Genomic DNA, 20,765 nt, shown 5'->3' with positions numbered 1-20,765 from the left:
CACCCACCTGCCCTGCCTGGCAGGGAGGCTGTGAGGGGATGGGGCCTGTTGCTCAAGGTATTGCCAAGCAAAACCCAGTCTGCCAAGAGCACACAACCCACAGCCCTTGTCCCCAAGGGTGCCGACACAGCTGGCTGCGAGGGTACGAACATGGACTCACAAGCAGCAGTTCCTTGACTCCGAGGTCACCGGTGTTACTAATTTCAAAACCAGGTCCCAGAGCACCGGTTCACAGGAGAATTTCAATGAGAATTGCTTTCTAATCTTGACAAAACTAAAGGTTTTTGCCATCACCGAGGAATGTTCGGGATGTCTTTGGCCAGAAAATCCTCCCTTTGATTCAGCTAAAGGAAAAACCCAATATGGGAAATGTCACCTTAGATAAGTAAAACCTAGCCATGTTCTGAACAACCCAAAGCAAAATGCTACACTGGAGACAATGAAGTTCTCTGAATTGCCTGGAGCCCTGCAGCCCCCACCATTCATTCCCCTGCCTGTCTGGGACGTTCTCATGCACGTATGGTCGCTGTTAATTTGTCTTGGATTGTTCTAATTAACGCCAGTGAACTGTTCAGCCACGAAGACTGCAGAGCTCTGCAGCTGCAGAGAGGGCTGGAGGAACAGCTCCTGGTTTCTTTTTCTGTTCTTTCCTCCCTTGTGGACAGGTACTGTTTCTATCCGTAACCAATAGGACACAATTTTGTTTCATAATAGGAAAATACTGATGTCAGGACTCCCTCTGTACCCAAAGCTTTCTCCTTGAAGATTGCTCCCCTTTGCTTCCCTAATTGCTGCTGCTCAGCTGGAGGTATCCTGCATCTTCCAAGCACATGACTTTGTTGTGCTGTTACTTACCAAGGGGAGGAAAAAAGAGTGTGAGAGAATGTTGCTTTGTGTTGAGCTTTCCTTGCTTTAACCCTTTCTGTGCCAATGTGGGGTGTTCTTATCTAGTGCAAGATGTTGTGCTGTTGGAAATACAAGCATTTTTTTGGAGCTCTGATGTGAAGAACATCTGGAAATAGTATCCTGAGCCACACCAAAAGTGGCTCGAGGGAGGTGAGCGATTCTCGCCCTCTGCTCTGCTGAGCCCTCCCCTGGAATCCTGCATCCAGCTCTGTGATACTTAACATAAGAAGCAGGTGGAGGAGGTGCAGAGCAGGCAATGCAGATCCCCAGAAGGCTGGAGCACCTCTGCTGTGAAGGCAGGCTTAGAGAGCTGGGCATGTTCAGCCTGGAGAAGAGAAAGCTCTGGGCAGACCTTAGGGCCTTTTCCACTGCCTAAAGGGGCTCCAAGAAAGCTGCACAGGGACTTTGGGCAAGGCAATGGTGTGATATGACAAGAGGGCTTCACACTGAAAGAGGGGAGGTTGAGATTAGATATTAGGAAGAAATTAATTACTGTGGGGGTGGTGAGGCCCTGGCACAGGCTGCCCAGAGAAGCTATAGCTGCCCCATCCCTGGAAATGTTCAAGGCCAGGTTGGACAAGACTTGGAGCAGCCTGGGATAGTGGAAGGGGTCCCCGCCCATGGCAGGGGGTTGGAATGAGATAGTATTTAAGGTCTCTTCCAACCTAAACCATTCTATTAAATAATTTCTTCTGGAGTCTGAGAATGCCTCTTAAATGTCTTCTCTTACTAAAGCATCCTCTTTGGAATCCCTGTGCTCACAGAGTCACACAGGAGTTGCCAAGTTAATGTGAAGTGTGGGTGGTTTGGGACCAAAGTGATTTGGGTGAAGCCCATTTCTGACAGATCAGGTTGTAGGTGTTGCCTTTCCTTGAAGGATGGCAGGTATGGAGCAAGAGCAGAGCCTTGGGGAGGGCACTGGAGCCGTGCTCCATGTGTCTCTTAGGGACTGAGGAGTCAGATGAGGATCACAGATGACTGGCTCTTGGCTCATGGGCCGTGCTCTTGCAAGTCAGTAACCATGAAAATTTACAGAAATTCTGTTTTCTCCAGAAACCTCAGGAACTATCAGATCTGAGCCTTTTGTGTGCTGCCCCACTGACAGAGGTGGGATGGGTTACTCTTCTGGCAGCCAGGGCAGGCAACCTGAATCCCTTGGGACTTTTTGGGTAGAAAAAAGCAGTTGCTGGAGTAGAGCTAGAATGGAGTAATGGTATATGTGGACATAAGGCTGCTGGAAGAGACTGCTGGTAGGAATTTGCTAATGCCATGGAAGACAGGAGGAGCTTGGGCAGAGCAGGGGTCCCAGCGAGAGCTGCAAAAAGCAAAGTGGAAGCCTGGAATTAACCCAGTAGGTCTGGGGGGACTGTGCACAGCTGAAAGAGCAGCCTTGTGCTTAGTCTGTCAGTGCACTCCTGTGGCTTCAGCCTCAGAAACTGTTTTGTTTACCTATGAAAGGAAAAGGGAGGCTGGAGCTGGGGGATGTCTCTGCTCTGGCTCTTGAATTAATTGTCAGCTGCCTTCAGCAAGTGGAGTTGCTGTCTACTCCAGTTTGTTGTAAGGTCTGGAGAAAGAGGAGAGGGCTGTAAGTAGTTTCCCAGATTTTAGAGAGTCTAATCATGTGCCACTATCCAGATCCTGGGCACCTGCCTGCCTGTACCTTTACTTTTGCTGGCTCCACCAAGAGAAAGTGTTGTGGTGCTATGAGCCTGCTGGGTGTCTCTGGCTGAGCCTCTCCTTAGTCCTGGGTGAAATAGAGGAGGTTCTGGGTACGTGTTTGCCATGTGGAAGCTGGTTGTTTACTGTTTGTGTTTGGGTGCTGCTCTGACACCCAGGGCAGATGTTTCATGAGAAATTGTTTTTGCAACCCCAGTCTTTATGGCCAGGTCTGTAACAAAGCACCACTTCCAGGCAGAGTCTTTCACTTGTAGTGAAGCTCCAGCAAAGAAAGGGTTTTGTCCCGTGGGAAGCATGATTCAGCTCCTAAGGATCATGCAAGCTTGGGTAGGTGCCAGACATGCTTAGCATGGAATTCGCAGTTGAGCGTTCAGCCTGCTCCCTCCTTGGGGAGGTCCAGCTCTCCTTGGAGGGTTCTCTGTTCCCATATGTCTCCATGTCTGGAGCTGAAGGTATTTGTGAGCAGCCTGAGGATAAAGAGAGAAGCAGAATCCTGTTTGCTTTGTGGTTTTCTTCATATACCTTACTTAAGAAAAGATAAGGTGTGAGGAATTTTTTTTTGCTAGTCTCAGATGATGGCAATAAACTATTCCCTTTGACCCTGTGTTGGCTGCACCTGGGTCTGCAGGCAGGTGGAGTTAACAAGTTACAAAATCATCTGAGGAGGTGACTGAGGGGTTCATGGTTGTGAAGTCTTCTGGTGGGACTGATCCCTTCTTCTTGAGGCAGTTATGATGCCAACAGCACTTCCCTTGGGTCTGGGGTTGTTCCCTGCAGTTGTATCATGTGCCTGTGGGCCATTGCTGCCACTTTGGGTGCAAACATTCAAATACAGATAATTGCATTGGCCTTCAGGATAATCCTGGTATAGATTTGTGCCACTACCCACCACAGCCTGGCCAAGTTTTGGACTGGTTGTAGAAATTCCCATTCCTTGAGGGTGCCAAATGACTTAGCCTTGGTTAGAGATGTAGGGTTTATCCTGCTTCATGTGATCCCCTTGTTCCCATTCCTGGTACCCAGGGCTGCCCTGCTGCCCCAGTGCTGCCAGGCCCTGCACTGGGGGTGGGCAGGGACTTGGGCTTGCACTTGCCAAGCTGAGCAAGTGGCTTTGGGGAGATGGTCAGTGGGCTTTGGGGATGCTGTTGGGTGAGAGAGGGCACAGCAGGAAGCGTGGTGGCTCTGCCTGTGCCACAGGAGTGGCTCAGCAGAGACAGGGGAGGGCAGTTCATCTTTCGAGTGAGAGGGTGGGATGCCTGCAAGCATGAAAGGAGGCAGCTATAGAGCCAGTGGTGTGGGCAGCAGGTGAACTGCGTTTCTGTTTTTTCTGATTGCAAAGCCTTTCTTCTCTTGCTCCTCTCATTTCCAAAGCTTATATTGTTACCTAATCCACATTGCTGGAATTCTCTGTTAGAGGATCAGCTTTTCTGTAGGAAGACTGCTGTACTCCTCACTAATATTGACTGTCTTTTTCTCTTGCTTCCCCTCTTAGATCTACGATGACAATAAAAGCCTATTTGAAGTCAAGGAGAATGTGCCTAGGAAATTGGTGGAGAAGGTCGCAGGGGACATTGAGAGCCTCTTGGCCAAGAAAGTCCGTGCTTTAAAGGTAAGGAGATGGGCCTGTGTGCTGATCCTTTGATGGAGATGCTCAGTTTAAACAAGAGGGTTGATGCTGGCATAGCAGTATGATCTCAGCTTCAAAGTGATTCCTGTGATTGTGTGGCCATTTCTGGGAACTGTATCCTGCAGTTGGACAGATTCATCTGGAGCATGTGAAGCAAAGATGTGTCATGTGGGGATGTCCTCTAGGTACCTTCTTGCTTTTTATCTCCTCCCACCATCATGCAAACACCTGAAGGTGCTGCCACAAGAATACAGGTGACAGCAAATTTGATCCAGTTATTTAGCTGGGGGTGTACAGGAAGCAGAGGGACTGCAGTGTCTCTGCTATGGCTCATGGAAGTAGTTTGGACAAGTGGAGCCTCTCCTGTTTAGGAGATGATGTGCTTGAAGGGTTTGTGCCAGTGCCTGGGACTTGAGCCCTGGGACTGACTGCATGAGTGGGTTGCCCTCATGGATATCTGCATACATTTCCAATCTATTGTGCTCTTTTGTGACACTCCTTTTAAAATTAACTCATTTTATCTGTAGTGGAGGAAGGTGACCTGATCCATGGTGCTGCTCAGTAGAACCCAGCAGTGGCTATAATGAAGTGGCAGCAGGGCCATGCTCTGCTGCTGGGGCAGAGACAAGGAATTGCCTTCCTGGAGAGGGGGACAACCCTCTCCATTGCACAGGGGTATGGATACTTCCTCTCCAGGAGCTCAGGTGTCCTCTCTGAACACAATTTTATCAAGTGGCATGACACTGTGCAATGGGAATTTGGCAGCGTGGCCAGCTGGATGCAGCTTGTAGCTTGATCCACTGGAAGGGTGTCTGCAGGGTGATGGACATGGGGAAGGCTTGGAGTAGGTAACACAGCTGATGTGTCCTGTCCACAGGGGCACTGCAGCCAAAAAGACTTCATCACCTTTCAACCTGAGAGGCAGGGAACGTGCTGTGCTGAGAGAAGGGATGTTGCAGTAACTGAGGTGTAACTGAGGCAGTGAGGGCTTGGAAGTGACAGTGAGTAAGAAGTGGCTTGGAGAATGCGTGCAACAGGAGTCACAGGACACCCATGTGGGCTAGGGGAGTCTCAAGACTCAAGATCTCAGTCAAGGTTGGTCAAAGTCTGACCTGAGTGTCCAGATGGTGTGAGGTTGTCCTCAGTGCCTGACTAAGATGGTGACTGTAGGGAATTGGTTGAAGAAGATTGCTGTTTACCCAATTTCTTATTCTGGGAAGTAAAGAATGATCCTACTTGGGACTCACACCAAGTGTTTTAGCTTGAATGGAAGGAGATGAAGTGGGACTAAAGAGGTGTAAAGTGTGAGCACTGCATTTGGGATTGTGGAAATGAAAATCAGGAAGGCAAATTTTCTTCTTAACATGAACTTGCATCCTTGTGCTCATATAGTTTGTGTGCATACTTGAGCATATATTCTATTAAATGTTCCAGAGATGTGTTGCACTAAAAATGCTGGAGGAAGACACTGGGGGAAAGAAGGTTGTTGCAAACTTGATAACCTGGACAACACATGGCTCCCATGGGATGCACAGGGTAATAACCCTGAGTTACACAGCATGACTGTGCTGAGTGGTTCCACTGTGACATTTGAATTTCAGCTCATCAAGTCACACTGTTTTGCTTTGGCCTTTGCTCTGAGTCACACAGATTTATAGAGAGTTTGGGCATCTTTTGGTGCTAGATCAAGGATTGAACTGTACCCGTGGTACAAATAACCTTGTCTTCCAACTGTCTTTTTTTTTTTGTTGGGTTTTTGGGCAGGACCCTCTGGTGTGCCGTGAAGGGCTCCCCTGTCACAGGGGTGATTCTGGCAGTGCTGATTAGGTAACAGCACGTGGTGCTGTCTTTATAGTGAAAACAATGAACCCTTGACCGAAATCAGTCTTTCAAGAGGACTCCTTCAGAAAGCACTCTCAGATGGAGCAGACTTTTACATCCAGTTTCCCTGTAAATTCTTGGCATTTTGGATTGATGGTGCTAACAACAAAATCTAGAAACAGGAAAGTTGATGGGGAAAGAGAAATTGAATCTTCTAAATTTCTCCCACATTTTGCTGAGCTCCTTTGAAGCAGTGGGGCTCCCATAGCTCCTTCCATTCTCCTCCTTGTTTTCATCTGTCTTAACTCTCCCTTTAGTTGAATCATCTTTCCTGGAGTCATTTCCTCCTCTTCTCTCATGACTCACAAGAGTGATGATGACTTCTTGAAACATATTTTTCAGCATCTGAGTCAGGTGGGACTCCATGTATTGGCAAGGGCAGGTGAGGAGGGAGAAATGGAGTCTCTCCTTGATGTATGAATTGCTCTGTCACTCGTGTGCTTTCTCTCCTCAGGACACATCCCTGTCTCCTTTGCTGCAAGAGAGAGAAGAGATGCTGCCTGGGCCTCAGTGGGGCTTTGTAGGAAGGTGCTCACAAGCCTTTGGGTACACACCATGGGTACACAGCTCAGAGCGCTGTTCTGATTAGGTGGTGATTCAGTCCAGTCATCAAAGAACCTGTTCTCCTCTGTTTCTAAGTGAAAATATTAATGTGTCTTTATTAAACGATGTGCAGAGCATTTATTAATACAGTTTCTTACCTTGTGTGTTGCATTTCTAAGAGGCAGAAATCAACCCCAAGGAAACTGAACTTGTCTGGCCCTGACAGCCATGGTGCAGCACTGTGGCATGGATCTGGCACTAACAGGACACTCTGATTTCCCACATGCATTTTGGAGGTGTGCTGGAGCCAGAGGTGTGTGGCAGAGAGGATAATTGGTTCCTAAAATAAGTCACCTACAAGGGGCTGGTTATTTGGATGCTGTCTCTCCTTTTTTGTTCCAGAGCATCATATCAGATGACAGTTTCATCAGGGGACAAAAAAAACTCCTAGGGAGATGTTTTTGCAATCTCCACCTGTTCCACCTGGCACTGCAGTTCCACCTACACCTGGATCCCGGGGGACTTCTACCCCATGTCTCACAAAATGGCTTCTGTATGACATGGATTTGCATCAGCACAAATTGCCTTTTCCAGTGTCCTTTGTCCGGGATGATTCCATTGCTTCAAGCCTGGCCTCCCAGTCACCTCTGGGCTCTGTAGTTCCAGCTGCTTTTTATTCCCAAGATTTAACAGGGGGGTAGGTAAAAAAGATGGCCTTCAATACCAACAATGCATCTGATTTCCTTTCAGTTGGAAGTAAAAGACTACGGTGGAGTGACTCCTGAGGGAGATGACATTACATCTACCCAGTATATTGCACTGTGGGGAAGTTCCAGAGCTGCAGGGGAGGTGTAAGGAAATGGTCTAGTCTTGTCCACACTCATGAGCTTGTCCTTGTTAGGGCTAAAAAAGGCATCTTTTGTAAGACGTGGGAAGGAGTGAGGTGGCATGTTACCAAATAACTACAAATTCCCCTTGTACTGGGAATCACAGCTGGTTGGCTCATGGCTTTACATCATCTGAGACTAGAACTCATTAGGCTGTTTTTTGCCAAGCAGATTCTTTGTCACTTTTTCAAATTTATTTCCTACCTCCTCTTCAGTTTTTCAGTGTGTTCAGACCCCTCTTTGCCTCTGTATGTGCCCAGAGAGGTTTGTACAGGCTGGGGCTTCTTTGGGAGCTTGTCTGGGAGCCCAGATGTTGGAGTTTGCTGTTGGTGGAGCACTGAGTGAACCAGGGAAAAGCCATCACCTGAAGGTGTGGTTGGTGTGGGTCCAGATTCCCAAACCCAAGGGGCACTTTTTCTTTCTTTTAGAGTACTATGTCGTGTGCATGAGAATGCCTCCAGGTCTGTTCTTTCCTGAAGCTCTGCAGACTGGGGGAGAAGGAAATTGTGATTTGATGGAGGAGGAGGCTGAGAGGTGGAAATTTTAGATCCTAAGATATGTTTTAAGATTGTTTCTCCTTCTTATTTAGTTCTTGTGAAGGCTGCTTTTGGATACTGACTGCTTCATTCTTCACATATTTAACCACAGACAATTTGCTTTGACTCCTGAGAGTGTTACATCCCACAGGTTACTGAGTAGGTTATGCCCTGAAGTGAACTATTCGTATACTATGACCAGCCTAAAGATTACTGTCTGTGCTGGTGGCCTTCCCCCATCTCCAGAAAGAGGCCTGCTGATCCACAAAACATGGTCTGGATGCCTGCAGGCTCTCCTGCTGCCCTGATGGTGACATGGTTGGGCTGGTATTTTCTCCATAGAGCTGATTTAGTTTTGCAAGTTATACATCATTGATGCAATCTTTTGAGTTAAGGTGAAGTTTGTTGCATTTCCTGTGGACCTCAGCTGTGTGCAATATCAAATAGGATGTGTTGAGCAGATGTGCAGCAAAGTGGCATTTTTTTGTACCAGAATCTGTAGTGTGTACTATGTACATCTGTGTGTATCTTATGTACATGTATGTGTGTGCAACAGGTTTGGTGCCCCTTGTGTGTCTCTGGTGAGGAGAGCACTAACAGCACCTAACAGGAGGAAGGTTTGGGGGGGGGAGGGGGATTAATTGTATTTTTGTGAAATTTATTTGCATATTTTTGTTGCTGTGTATTACACTTCAGTGTGGAATGAGCATCTGGGAGAAAGCAGGGGTTTGGCAGGAGGGCTCAATGGTAGGAGGTCTCAAGGTTCCTGTTCCTTCAGCTAAGGTGTAGGAGGTCACAATATATTTCACTCAGATTTTACTACAACCAGAGTAGTAAAATCTAAACTTGACATTAGAAGTTTTCTTTTGGCAGACAAAAGAATACAAAGGACAAGACTGGGTATTTCCTGTATTTTGAAAGCATCCTGCAGGGAAGTCTATCTGGGTTTCCTGTGGCTACAAAGCCTGGGGGAATGTGGCTGTAGGTGTTCCCATCGTTCTTTACCTTGGATTATAAGGGAAAGAGGTTGGAAGAGCTGGGAGAAAAAGTGATTGGTCTGGAGATACTTAGGGTTTTCTACAGCCTTAACCCTCTTTTGCTGATTTGACTCCTGTTTCCACCCCTCACCTTCAGCCTTGAGCTTTCCCACTTACTGGCATTTTTCCTTGTGTGTTTCTTCTGAAGTGTTGATGCACTTAGTACTTGGCCATGCTTTAGGATCCTGTGATGAAGGGTGAGGTGAGAGTTTGGTGTGTTACCACAAAGGACTGACCAAATCAGCTTCTCAGTGTGAAGCTGGTCAGGGGGACATTGCAGGAGGGAGGGAGGAGCTCAGGCCAGTTGTGCTTTCAGTCCTGGTTGAACACTCAGTGCATTACTGCTCAACTGGGACTAGTTCCAAGCTCCATTTGAGCCTGGCACAAGTATATATCAAGAGTGCAGAGGGGATTTAATTGGACAGGTTTATTCCTTTAACAATTCTGATAGCCCTGAGATTTCTCTTGCAGGTTTGTGTTGAATGGAGCCTTTATCAGGTTTCTGGTCTCTGATAGAGACAATAAAAAGTGCCACCTGTCTGACAAGCTGCAAAAATTGGCATACAGCAAAGCATCTCTCAGCCCAGATCAGAGCATCTCCCTGCTCCCTCCTCTTTCACCAGCAGAGGCACTGACCTCTGTCATGGCATGGGCTGGTAGAATATCATCAGGAAATCTCTCCTTCTCTGTCGGTGTTGTTGCTGTCCTCTGGTCTTGGTGGCAGGCAGAAAAAGGGGTCAGCATTCAGCAGAAGCAGCTCTGGGGTTGTACTGGATTTCTCCTTTATTTCTGGTGGAACAAGGCCACGTTGCCACTCCCTGCACCATGGAGCTGTCTGAAGGATGTTGAAGGTGCTCACAGGCCAAGTCATTGAAGTGTTTAACTAGAGAGGTCCCAGGCCAGGAGAGAGAATGCACTGGGGGTTCACTCTGGCTGGCAGCATGTGGTGCCAAACCCTTGTGGGTTTCCCTCCTGCAGTGTGGTACAGCCCTGGCTTTGATTTGAGGGGGACTTCTGGGCATGTCTGAAGGCTACCAGTGGTCACACTGTGGCCTGCTGAGTGCCAGCTAGGGGACACATTACCTGTCTTGCCTAGGCAGCAAAATGGGGTAGGAGGGAATAAACACAGCTCAGGTGAGCTCTGACACAGCCTGTGGGTTGGGTGAGGTGTGGGGCTTCATGCCTCATGCACTCCTGCACCATTCCAGCTGCATTGCCATGGACAGGAGCTTGTGAGTTGGTGGAGTAAGGACAACGACCACCAATCTTGCACATGCTGAAGTATGAACTATTTAAGGGCAGGGCCTTCATGCTTTCTTATTTCATAGTGACATATCCACCCCTCTTTCCGTTTCTTTGGTAATTGCTGGTTTTTGTTTTTAATTCTATTTTTAATTCACTCCTAATCAAATCCTGGCTGACAGTCCCCGTGTGTTTGTTTGCTTATTTATTTATTTATTTATTTATTCATTTGTGCATATGTGTGTGTGTCTTCTCCTGCCTCACAATTGTTCTTGTGCTGGACCTGCTCCAGTAATCCAATTTGAACCCAATCTCCCAGGTCTGGAATTCTAATTTATAGATTGCGGAGGGGAGTTAAACAATGCCCACACACCAGGATGGGGGTTGATTGTCTAATCTAATCAGGGACAATCAGATGTTTGTAACAAGTCAATCAAACCTGAATTGGGCCAGTTTGCTGAGCGGTGTAACCAGCGTTAATAGTGCTAACACGATTTAGGGCTTCCTGTGCTTTCATGCAGATTACATTGAATGTTTCCCTTTCTTCTCCCACGAACACTTGGCAGCAGCCCAGCCCGATGGGCTTTACAGCTTGGTGAGCTGCTGGGTGCCCTCTGGGGCAGCAGAGGTTCTCCAGGACCCGTGGGCTGCTGTCTCCGCTGAGCTCCTGGGATGATCCTGTTTTGTGGCACACGTACAAGGAATGGACCCGGTGCCACCAGTGCATCTGGAGTCACAGATGGGGGAGTGAAAAGTGATATTCCTGACCTGATAGGGTGTTCAGTAATTCTCCACAGCGGATCTCCAGCCCTGTGCATGGCTGTTGGTAAAGAACAGATGAAGAAACCTTTGTCCTCCCTTGCCCTTGGCAGACTGAGGCTGTTGTTTCTGGTACTTGCTGTAAGAAGTCTGGGCAGCTGGTGTTTAAAGAAAACACCTGTCTGGATTTTCTTTTTGATGCCCTTTCAGGGACTGAAACAAAAGAGGAGGCAAAACCAACTCTGTGAACAAGATGATGTCTCTTAGTATAAGTCTCCAACCCAGAGTGGAGTTTCCTTACCCTGTGCAAATAAATAGTGCCTGCCTTTGCTCTTCCTGAAGACTGAAATACCCATCTAGTCCCTTGCCCTGTCAAGAGGTGCGCTGGTTCTCATGCTCCAGGAGTGCAGCACTTAGCTCTGCACTCGCTGCCTTTGCCCGGGGATTTATTAGAGGTTTATGGCTTCCTCCCCGGCCTGGAGCATCCTGGCGGGGTGCGGCGCTCCCCAGGGCAGTGGACGGGAGGACAGCCACGCCGGGCTTTTCGCCTGAGCAAGGCCTGCCCTCACGGCCTCTCTCTGAGCGCTGCCAGCCTGGTTTGCACGCACAGGAGGAGGAATAGGAGCTCTCTGTTCCTGGGAATAGGAGCTAACTTTTCTGGGAGGGTTTAATTGCTGTGCGTGCGTTGCCTTCCTGCACTCTGCGCCCCACGCTGTGAGGAACGCAGACACCTCTGAGACCAAGGGATGAAATAGCCCTTAGAGGGTTTTTACTTCCCTTCCTCAAACTGTGTTATGTGTTAGACAGCAGTTTGCATGTTGAATTTCAGTTCTTCCTGCTTTTTTTCCAGCACAGGAGCAGTGTTTCTAGCAGAGGAAGCCATTGCTGTGGGCAGGGGATTTGCAGCATCTCAGAACTCGGGTCCTTCAGCTTGGTCCTTACCCTCTCAAGATCCTGAGGCCTGGCAGGGCTGTGCTCTAAGAGGAGGCACTTGGGGGTGGCTGAAAGGGTAAAAGCAGATGGGTATGACTTATTGGTCTATCTGTGGAGATAGATATAGACATAAACTGGTGAGTGATGCAGAAGAGGAGGAGGTCTCTGAGGGAATTAGTGCTAGGGAAGGGAATTATTTAATTCTTTACAGAACAACCTTTAAACATGATTGGGAAGATATGCTTGTAATGATAGCAAAATAAAAGAAACCAGGTCACTGAAAAGGGGATTTATTTGAATTTTCTTGGTTAATTTTGGCATGAGAAAATGCATTTCCATGGCAGTTTGGTACCTAGAGTTACTTCTGCACCCTGACCTGTGACTTTGTGATCTGTGCATCTTGGGAGAGGGTGAGAGGGGGATCTTTATTTCCCCAGGGCTGCCTGTAGGTTTTCATGGAGTGTGTGCTTCTGCACTTAGAGATGTGCTCTCAGTCCCTGTGGGTTCAGCTCCTGCCCTCCATGATGCTGTACATGCTCAGAGAGCTCTGCAAAGCCCAAGATCTTGGGCAGAAAAACCTCCAACCAATTTATTCTTGTTTAATGTTTTTCCCTTGAATATTTCAGATGCATCATTTGGGGTGGAAGACTCATATTGAATGGGAGTAATTGACCTGGGACAGTGAATCATTTTGAGTTTATTTCAGGTGGAATGAGGATTATTTTTTAAGGGTTTCATCCTCAGGCTAAACTAAAAAATCAGTTATTTGTATAGCTGTGCTTACAGGCAGGTAGTGAAGTTAAAGACTAATGAGTGAGGGGGTGGAGGCTTGGTCCTGGAGGTTAATGGACTTGCATGAAGCTTTTTTGTCTCAAAAGCTCTCTTCAAATCCCTCTTTTTTTATTTTTTTTTTCCCCTAAAGAAAGTAGATTTAGCAAGTTGCATTTCTGCAGCCCGCAAACCGCAGATCGGCTTTGGCAGAGTTTATCCCAGTAGGTCTCTGCACAGGAGTGACTTGAACAGCAGGGCTGGCTGCAGGTGAGGAGCAGGAGGCAGCCCCAAGGTGCCTTGCATGATGAGTATTTAGCTTGGCTCTGGGCACGTGGTGCTGTGCTGGCACAGGGGCTGGCACAGAGTGTGCTCCCTGCCCTGGGATGGTGCCCACCAGGACCCTGCTTCTGTCCCACGTGGATTTGCTTTGCATCCGCTGAAGCTTTCATGGGAGTCTGAAATCCATCAGCATCCCGCCCTACCCCATAGCAAGGAGCTATTATATATTCCCAGAGCAGCTGATGTCCATTAAACGTTTGAGTGACACTACAACAATGTGTAAAATATCAGTGATAAGGATCTAGCAAATCTTAATAAAAAAAAGGCGACAAGAATGTAAATTGCACATACAATTGTGATAAAGAGCCAGAGATAACATTAAAGAGATTGTATCAATTTAATGCAAGTTTTGTGCCAAAGCCTGTCATCTGCTCTTTGAAGAGGAGTTGTTGGGAGCCTTGATATTCCAGCAGACAGTGTTCAAATCATCCCAGTGCTCTGTACCGCCGTTCCTGCAGCCAGCGTGCTGTGTGGAAGCTGTCTGCTTGCTGAGGATTAATGGAAACCTCTCCTGCCTCTACAATAAAAATAATGTTCCCTGGAAAAAAATAAAGTGCCCTTCTGCCTGCTGGCCTTTGGGTCCCTCAAAATGCAATTAAAAAGCGACTTAATACAGCCTCGCAGTGAGAAATCTGTCAGTGTTCAGAGGTACGGTCTGAAGTGAAAGCAACATGAAAAGGTTGCGAGCAAAAATATTTAACTGTGAACCTGCCTGCCTGCCTGGTGCTGCTCGTGGAGCCACCAGCTGAACTGGGATGTGAGGCTGGAACTGGGGTCACTGGGGGAGCTGGAGCAGCTTCACAGACAGAGCTGGGCTTGTAGCAGTGCTGGTGAGGGCACAGGAGCTCCTCCATAACCCAGCCTGGTGTGTGTCTCTGCTTGCCTGTCCCTGCTGGCCACCTGTTTCTCGGCTGGTGTTGCTGCTGTATGCCCTTGGTTTCTGTCCCTCCTCACCTGTCCCATCTCTGGAAGTGGGCAGGTGACAGCAGTAAAGGCTATTGAAGTACCCTACAGGTTTGATGGAAGGGGTAACTCCAGGTTTCTGTGCAGGGCTGCCAGCTGTAGGTCAGTATTGTGCATGCCAAAATGTCTTCCCAAAATTTTAGGCATAATAATGGGAGTTAATTTTAAATGGTGGATAGCTGTTTTTTATTACAGGCATGATAATTAAAAAAAAAAATCCTTTAAGTAAAGCTGGCAATTCCATAACAAGTGGGGGGATTATAAGGGCTGGGTGTGAAATCTGAACACAGGGCTCCAGTGACTGCCTGGTTTTGCTACTGCAAAGTGAACTTTTGTCTTTGGCTGCCCTTTGTGTGCCGCTACCTGCACAAGGATGAGGGAAATCCCACCCCAGCTCTACAGGAAGAGCTGCTGGAGCAACAACTGATGGGAGCAGTGTTTCAGCGGGATGCCAGTAGATGGCACAGCTTTTATATCAGCTCATTATATAGGGAGCCAACACCGGTCCGTTCCTGTTGTTAATCTTAGCTGTGCCTCACTCTCCACTCACACAGATGAAGATGTCTCTGCTGGTCTGCCTGTAATTGAGGAAGTTGGATAAGATATGGAAGGTGTTGAGCTTGTCAGCATTGTGGGGCAGTGGGAAACTGTGATGGGGAGGAGGAGATAAGAATCTTGTGCTTGGGTGACTGTGGGAGCCAAGAAGCAAAATCCAAGATTGTGGTAGTGTGGCTTCCCAAGTGCATTCCAGCAAGTGCTGTATGCCCTTAGTGTAGATGTATTTGACTGCTCCAGCTTTATGCATAGGGAAACTGAGGCCTGGAGAGATCATTCTTTGTCTTTGATACACCCTGGAATAAGAGCTATGCTTCCTAATTAAGTTCTGAAACTTTTAGCTACAAGGTGTCCTTCATGCGTGATTATGACAATAACATCTCCCTGGAGCTCAAAGCTCCTTCTCTCAGTTCTGCTCGTGTTTGGTGCTATTGTTCCCTGGCCACTTCAGGCTTTGAATGTGAATTTTTTAGCAGTTTAGCAATTTTCTGCACCCTTTTGAAAGAGTATGAGTTGAACACATCCTAAATCTTCACCATGTGTGATGTTGCCCAGCTCTTCTGCACCTCCCCTCAAACAAAGCAGCCCTCTGCCTGTTCAGGGATGAGCTTGTGGCTCTTGCTGGAGAGGTGGCCTGTGGAGTTAGGAGGGTTGCTCAAGTGCAGTAAGACAGCCCTGATATGGGGGGAGAGGAAACTGCCTATCCCTTTGTGTCCCTGTCCTGGGAGATGTGCAGAGACCCCAGCATTAGAGGTAATCTTTCTTCCTACCTTCTGCCTGCTGAAGAACTTCTTTGCATGACTGAAGTTGATTCTTGCAAGTGGATGGAAAGGATATATCCCAAATCTTGAGGGCCTGATGTGTATGTAGAATATAAACCAGAGTGTATGTATGTGAGGTTGTAAATAGAGTTGTCACTCTAAAAGAAATGGGGTTTCTAGTGCTTGTCAGATCATTTTAAAACCATTTTTATTACTAGATTACATTCTGAGATAAAGTTTATTGTAGCAAAAAAGAGGGAAGGTGTAGGATTTGACTGCAGATTTGGAAACGCACTTAAAACTTATGAAGAGTTTTTGAACCTTAGCTGAGGGCAGGCTGTCTACTTCAGGGTTTTCCTCCAGGGCATCTCCTGCCCAGCACTTTTAAAGGATGATCTCTTGATTTTGGTGCAAACTCTGCCCTAGCATGTCACCTTTTATAATCAAGCCATGACATAACATGCAGACACTGGCACAGGAGCTCCAGCTCACGAGTCTGTGTCCTGTGTGTGGGGCAGAAACCCTTCCAGGGTGTCTGGACTGGAAGTCCTGAGGAACTGCATGTTCCCTGAATGTGGCTGTTAAACAACTGCCATAAGGATTTTGTGTCAAAACTGAGGATCAATCCTGGCATGTGTTGACTTTTTTCTTCCCATTCTCTCCCCCATAACTATTGATCCTAAAATATTTTTCTCCACTTATATCCTTTTTCTGTGCTCTTACTTTTAGCACTACAGCTGCAAGCAACAGAAAACACTGTGTAGGTGCCAACTCTTTTTTTAGCTGTTCCTTACAGATATGAGTAGCATCCCATTTCTAACCCAGCCTCTTCTGTCTTTTCCTCCTAGCTGTTCCTAGAGGTATTTGTCTACCTTTTATATGTACCAGTGGCACAATTAACAGGGTGTTGTTCTCTTGATGCAGCATGACAGAGAAAACAGCAGTCATCTCCTTGAGCCAGACGTGGGCTTCAGAGCTGTGTTGGTTCTCATCTCCCTGCTCCACCTCCCATCCTAGTTTAGGGCACAGCACGGCACATCACAGACTGCACGCTGGAAGAAGCAGTTTTGCAAGTGCCACCTAAAGTCCACAGCTGTTTGCAGGGCAGAGGTAGCTGGAGTGGCAAGGAGAAAGCTTTAACCCTGAGACTTGCACAGACCTCTGTTTACCATAACATCTGGCTATTAAAAATATTGTTTTATTTTGCCCACGCTGCCTTGACATTAGAGTATTTGTGTGTCTCCTACTCCCAGCCCCATCTCAAACCCAGAATCTCTGCAAGGTCCCATTCTGAGTAGCTGCTCTTCTCCTTCTGTGCTGAGCATTCCTAAAACCTGGGCATAATAGCATCTCTGCTAATTATATCACTGCAGATTTATTTCATGGCAATATTATAGCTGGCCCCAGGCATCACCACTATCATTGGAAAACATCGAATGATCACAGCTTCTTAGCTGCCTCCATTAAACCTGGGAGAAGCGTCTGGGCCTGTTTATAAGTTTGTCTTTTGATGAGAGCCAAGGATTGATGAGCTGGTGGATGCGAGGTTTGCAGAACGTGCCCGGAGGGAAGCTTCCCTCGTCACGGCAGCCATAGGTGCAGATGGCGGGATCGCGAGCGGAATGCAGACGCAGCCAGGGAGCAGGAGCGGGGCCGCAGCGTCACCTTCATCCATCCAGGCAGGCTGGTCCCCTCCCTGGCAGCACCACCCCGTGCCAGGGGCTGCCCAGCGTTCCACGAGGGATGGCTCCGTGCCCCAAATCAGTGCTGCTGGCAGCTTGGCTGGAGGTGCTCCCAGGGAAAGGGGGCGTTTCGGGCAAACGAGTGGTCTTGTGATGTTTTCTGCTGACAGAAGTAAAGGCACAAATACCACTGCCATTTCTCAACCAAAAAAAGAGGAGAAAAATAATTCAAGAGTTTTCTCTATGTTTTCCTTGCTAGAAATAAAATTAATCCTGTGACCAGTGTGCTGGGTACCAAGGCCTTCTGGCACGAGCGTAGCTGAAGGTCAGTGCTGTGTCCCCAGGGCTGTTCTGTTCTTGGGAGCCAAGCCTGTGGCTGCTTGCTGCTCTGGGCTGTGTCCCTTATGGAACACAGCCATGGGATGGCTGGAGGTCTGTAGGATGAAGCATTTGGTGCTGCAGAGCTGGTATCCACTCTAGGTTTTGGAGGGTATAAGGGAGAATTTCAGCATACATCCCAGTACTGCACAAGTTTGCTGTGAGGCTGTGTTGGACTACACCTGAAGCCTGGCTGGCAGGGATGGGGTGACCATCACCAACAGCAACCCTATGGGAACAGCAGATTGTCACAGATCTGAGACCCCCCACATGTGGAAAAGATGAAGAAGTAACTTATAGCTCTTGAAAGGGATTTGGGTAAAAGTAGATCAGTTGTTATTGGTTTTACTCTGTGAGGCCACAAAGTCCTTTTTGGTTATGGTGCTCCAGCATGGCAATGAGTGGACCAAAAACTTAACTGAAATGGGGTCAACAAATTACATGCAGACAAAAGGCACTTACACTCAGACTGCATCAAGTCTCCCAGTAATTTCAGCGAAACAGGCAGAGCAGAAATATGCTGATAATTATTTAAATTAGACTCCAAGCATTGAATTTTTTTCTTCAAGTAACAGCACTTCAGCACTTGTCCAGATGAGTGCTAATTTACCCAAATGGAAAGGTTTATTAAACATGCCAGCCAGTGCTTTAGTAATATTTAGGACAGCAATTTTGCTTTATTATATCTCTTAACAAAGAGGACACAGGCTTCTTGATCCAGCACCAGAGCAGTCAGAGGATGTTGGGGAAGATCCACGTCAGTTCTGCCTGGTCTCAAATCAAGGTACATTATTTCTGCTTCAATTCTGCCTCTTTGCCAAGTGTGAACCTGGGAATTGAGTTGCAAAAAAAAAAAATTTACTGACTTGGCCAGTTTGAAGGACATTCAAAATCTGGACATTTTCTGGGTGCAGAAGTCAGAGCTATGATTTGGGAACATTGAAGGATGAAATTGAGTTTGGTTCACTGAAAAGGGCCCCAAGCCAGGTGCTGAGGAAGATGAGCCCGAGCTCTTCCGGCTGCCGCTTACTCACTCTAGGACACACTTGACAACTGTTGTTTTGGGGAGAAATTTGGGTGCATGAAGATGATGCCACCCATCATTTGCATCCCTCAATGCTCTGTCACACCCTGCCTCCTGGTCTTGTTATCATCATATGTGTTATTGTCAGGGCTGTCTTTCAGACTAATGCTGGCTTTGCTGTTTCCCTCAGGACTCTAAATTTCTTTGGTTTATATATTTCACAATACAAACATACTTCACAAATCCCAGTGGAGTGACATTCTGCTAAAACATCCTGTAGAAGTCTTCTGTGGCTTTCTGGCTGTGGGTGCAGGTGTTTGGTTCTGTGGCTTCTCCCAGGACTCAGGTGGGGAAATTAAGACTATTTGCACAAATTAGAGATAATGCAGAAGCGTCTTAATCTGAGACTCTCCTTACAAAGAGGATGGTTCAATGTCATGAATGCTTCTTACAGATCCATCCAGGGAATTTTGCTATTAGGCTTTGAAATTTCTCTGGGTCCTTCAGGATAAAGACCACTACCTCCTTTACGTGAGGACATGCATGGTGTAACATACCAAAATCTAAGTCTTTACATTTTATCTTCCATAAATATCCTCTCCCTCTCTTTCTCTGCACAAGATGTTAAACTACCACACTGCAAATCTTGTGAGTGCCTGGAGCTCTGGATGCTTGCAAACAATTTGGCAGAGGAGAACATTGTGGAATTCCAGATTGTACATTCTTTTAGGGTTTGGATACAGGGTGAAGCCAACAGTGATGGGAATGGGAAGATTTTGCTTCAAATCCAGTTTGTTTTTTTTTTTTTTTGTCTTTGGCACCATCAGAGTAATGAGAGGAAAGGCCGTGGCTGCTCTTCTATGCATGTGTGGATGTTGGATATCCCACAGGAAATACAGAGAAGTTTATCATCTCTACAGTTAAGTCAGAGGCTCTCTAATCTCCACAGAGCTGGATTCGCCCCAGATAGGTCAAATACCTTTGTGTTGTTGCACTGGAAGTGTGAAAGAGCTCCCAGGAGGAAACATGCCTTCTCTGCTCCCCAGCATGGTGTACAGGAGGGAGTTCTCTGGGGACCATTGCTGATTCCTTCTCATGCTCCAGAAGGGCAGAGCACTGTGCTGTCACAGCTCTAGAGAGGTGAACATGAAATTTTCAGAATGAGGAAAAGGGATGGAAATAATTTAAAAGGAAACTCTTGCTCTGCATTATTGATGATATGTATTTTTTAGTGTTTGATGTCCCCACAGGGAAGTGTGCTGTGACACCTTGTGTATGGCGAGCCTCAGTGTGCTGTGACCATCAGCCAGTTTCATCCACAGTAACAGAGATGTGGGGAAGCATCTTAGATGAATCCTCTGAGCTTACACACCTTTAAGAAGTGCAGAGAGACAGTCTGGGATTCAATTTTACTGTTCTAGCACTTTTCTTGCCACCCTGATTGGAAGTGCTTAACCTCCTCTTCATTAATCAGAATTTTATCTAAAATTCATCCTCGATGAAGGTGAATTAGAATCTGCTGCTGCAATCTTGGGCTGAAAATGATGGCAGGGTATGCAGAGTTTAGCAGGTGAGTGCACTGCAGCTTGGATCAGAGGGATACTGTGTTTTTGGTGACTCTGTACTAACAAGGCTAGAGGTCTCAGCCATGTGTGCTCAGTTCCCAACAAGCCCTGTGGGCAGGACATGTTTGTGACTGTACTGCTGAACCCCAGTGACACATGGCTGGGCTGCCACAACCCAGAGCAGCAACACGAGTCAGTCACCAGCTCACTGAGCCTGGCAGGGACCTTTGCAGATCACCCACTTGAACCCCTGGAAAGCAGGGTGAGCTGGAGCAGCCTGCCAGGAACTCAGTTGCTCCTGTGGGGGATTCTGTGATTTCCTAATTTTACAGATAGGCAGGATAAGCCCTGGGCAGTGACCTGGCTGAGACATCTGGAAGGTGAGTGCAGGTGGTGAGGGTGAGAAGGTGAAGAAGGCCTTGGGGCTGCAAAGCACATGTGTGTGTGCTTACTCATCTTTTCAAGAACTCCTGGCTGCAGTGGTGCTGGCTTTCTATTAAAGACATTTTTTTTCAGGAATCAAAGTCACTAAAGTCTGTTAGACTTGAAGAGCTTTAAGATCAGAACATAACAGCATCACAGAGATTTGTCTTCTTCTCTGGCCAGGAATGAGTGGAAAACACTGAATAGAGGGGAAAGGGAGCAGTGAATTCTGGAATTCTGTTTGCAGACTCCTTGGTCTTGTAGTCGCCAGTGGAA

The 20,765-nt window shown here is 47.2% G+C and overlaps 1 protein-coding gene across 2 annotated transcripts in view; it reads left to right on the top strand.

Moving 5' to 3' along the window:
- Positions 1-20,765, top strand: part of CACNA2D2 (calcium voltage-gated channel auxiliary subunit alpha2delta 2) — a 217,815-nt gene that overhangs the window by 77,787 nt on the left and 119,263 nt on the right. For both annotated transcript variants that reach the window (XM_021529147.3, XM_021529146.3), the window contains exon 3: positions 4,076-4,192. In XM_021529147.3, the coding sequence (XP_021384822.1) occupies positions 4,076-4,192 (117 nt within the window). The remainder of the gene's footprint in view (positions 1-4,075; positions 4,193-20,765) is intronic.

Source organism: Lonchura striata, chromosome 12, assembly GCF_050655825.1.
Source record: "Lonchura striata isolate lonStrDom1 chromosome 12, ASM5065582v1, whole genome shotgun sequence".
NCBI classification, from domain to species: domain Eukaryota; kingdom Metazoa; phylum Chordata; class Aves; order Passeriformes; family Estrildidae; genus Lonchura; species Lonchura striata.
Note: the sequence above shows the minus strand (reverse complement) of the source record. Positions and strands in the feature narration are given on the sequence as shown.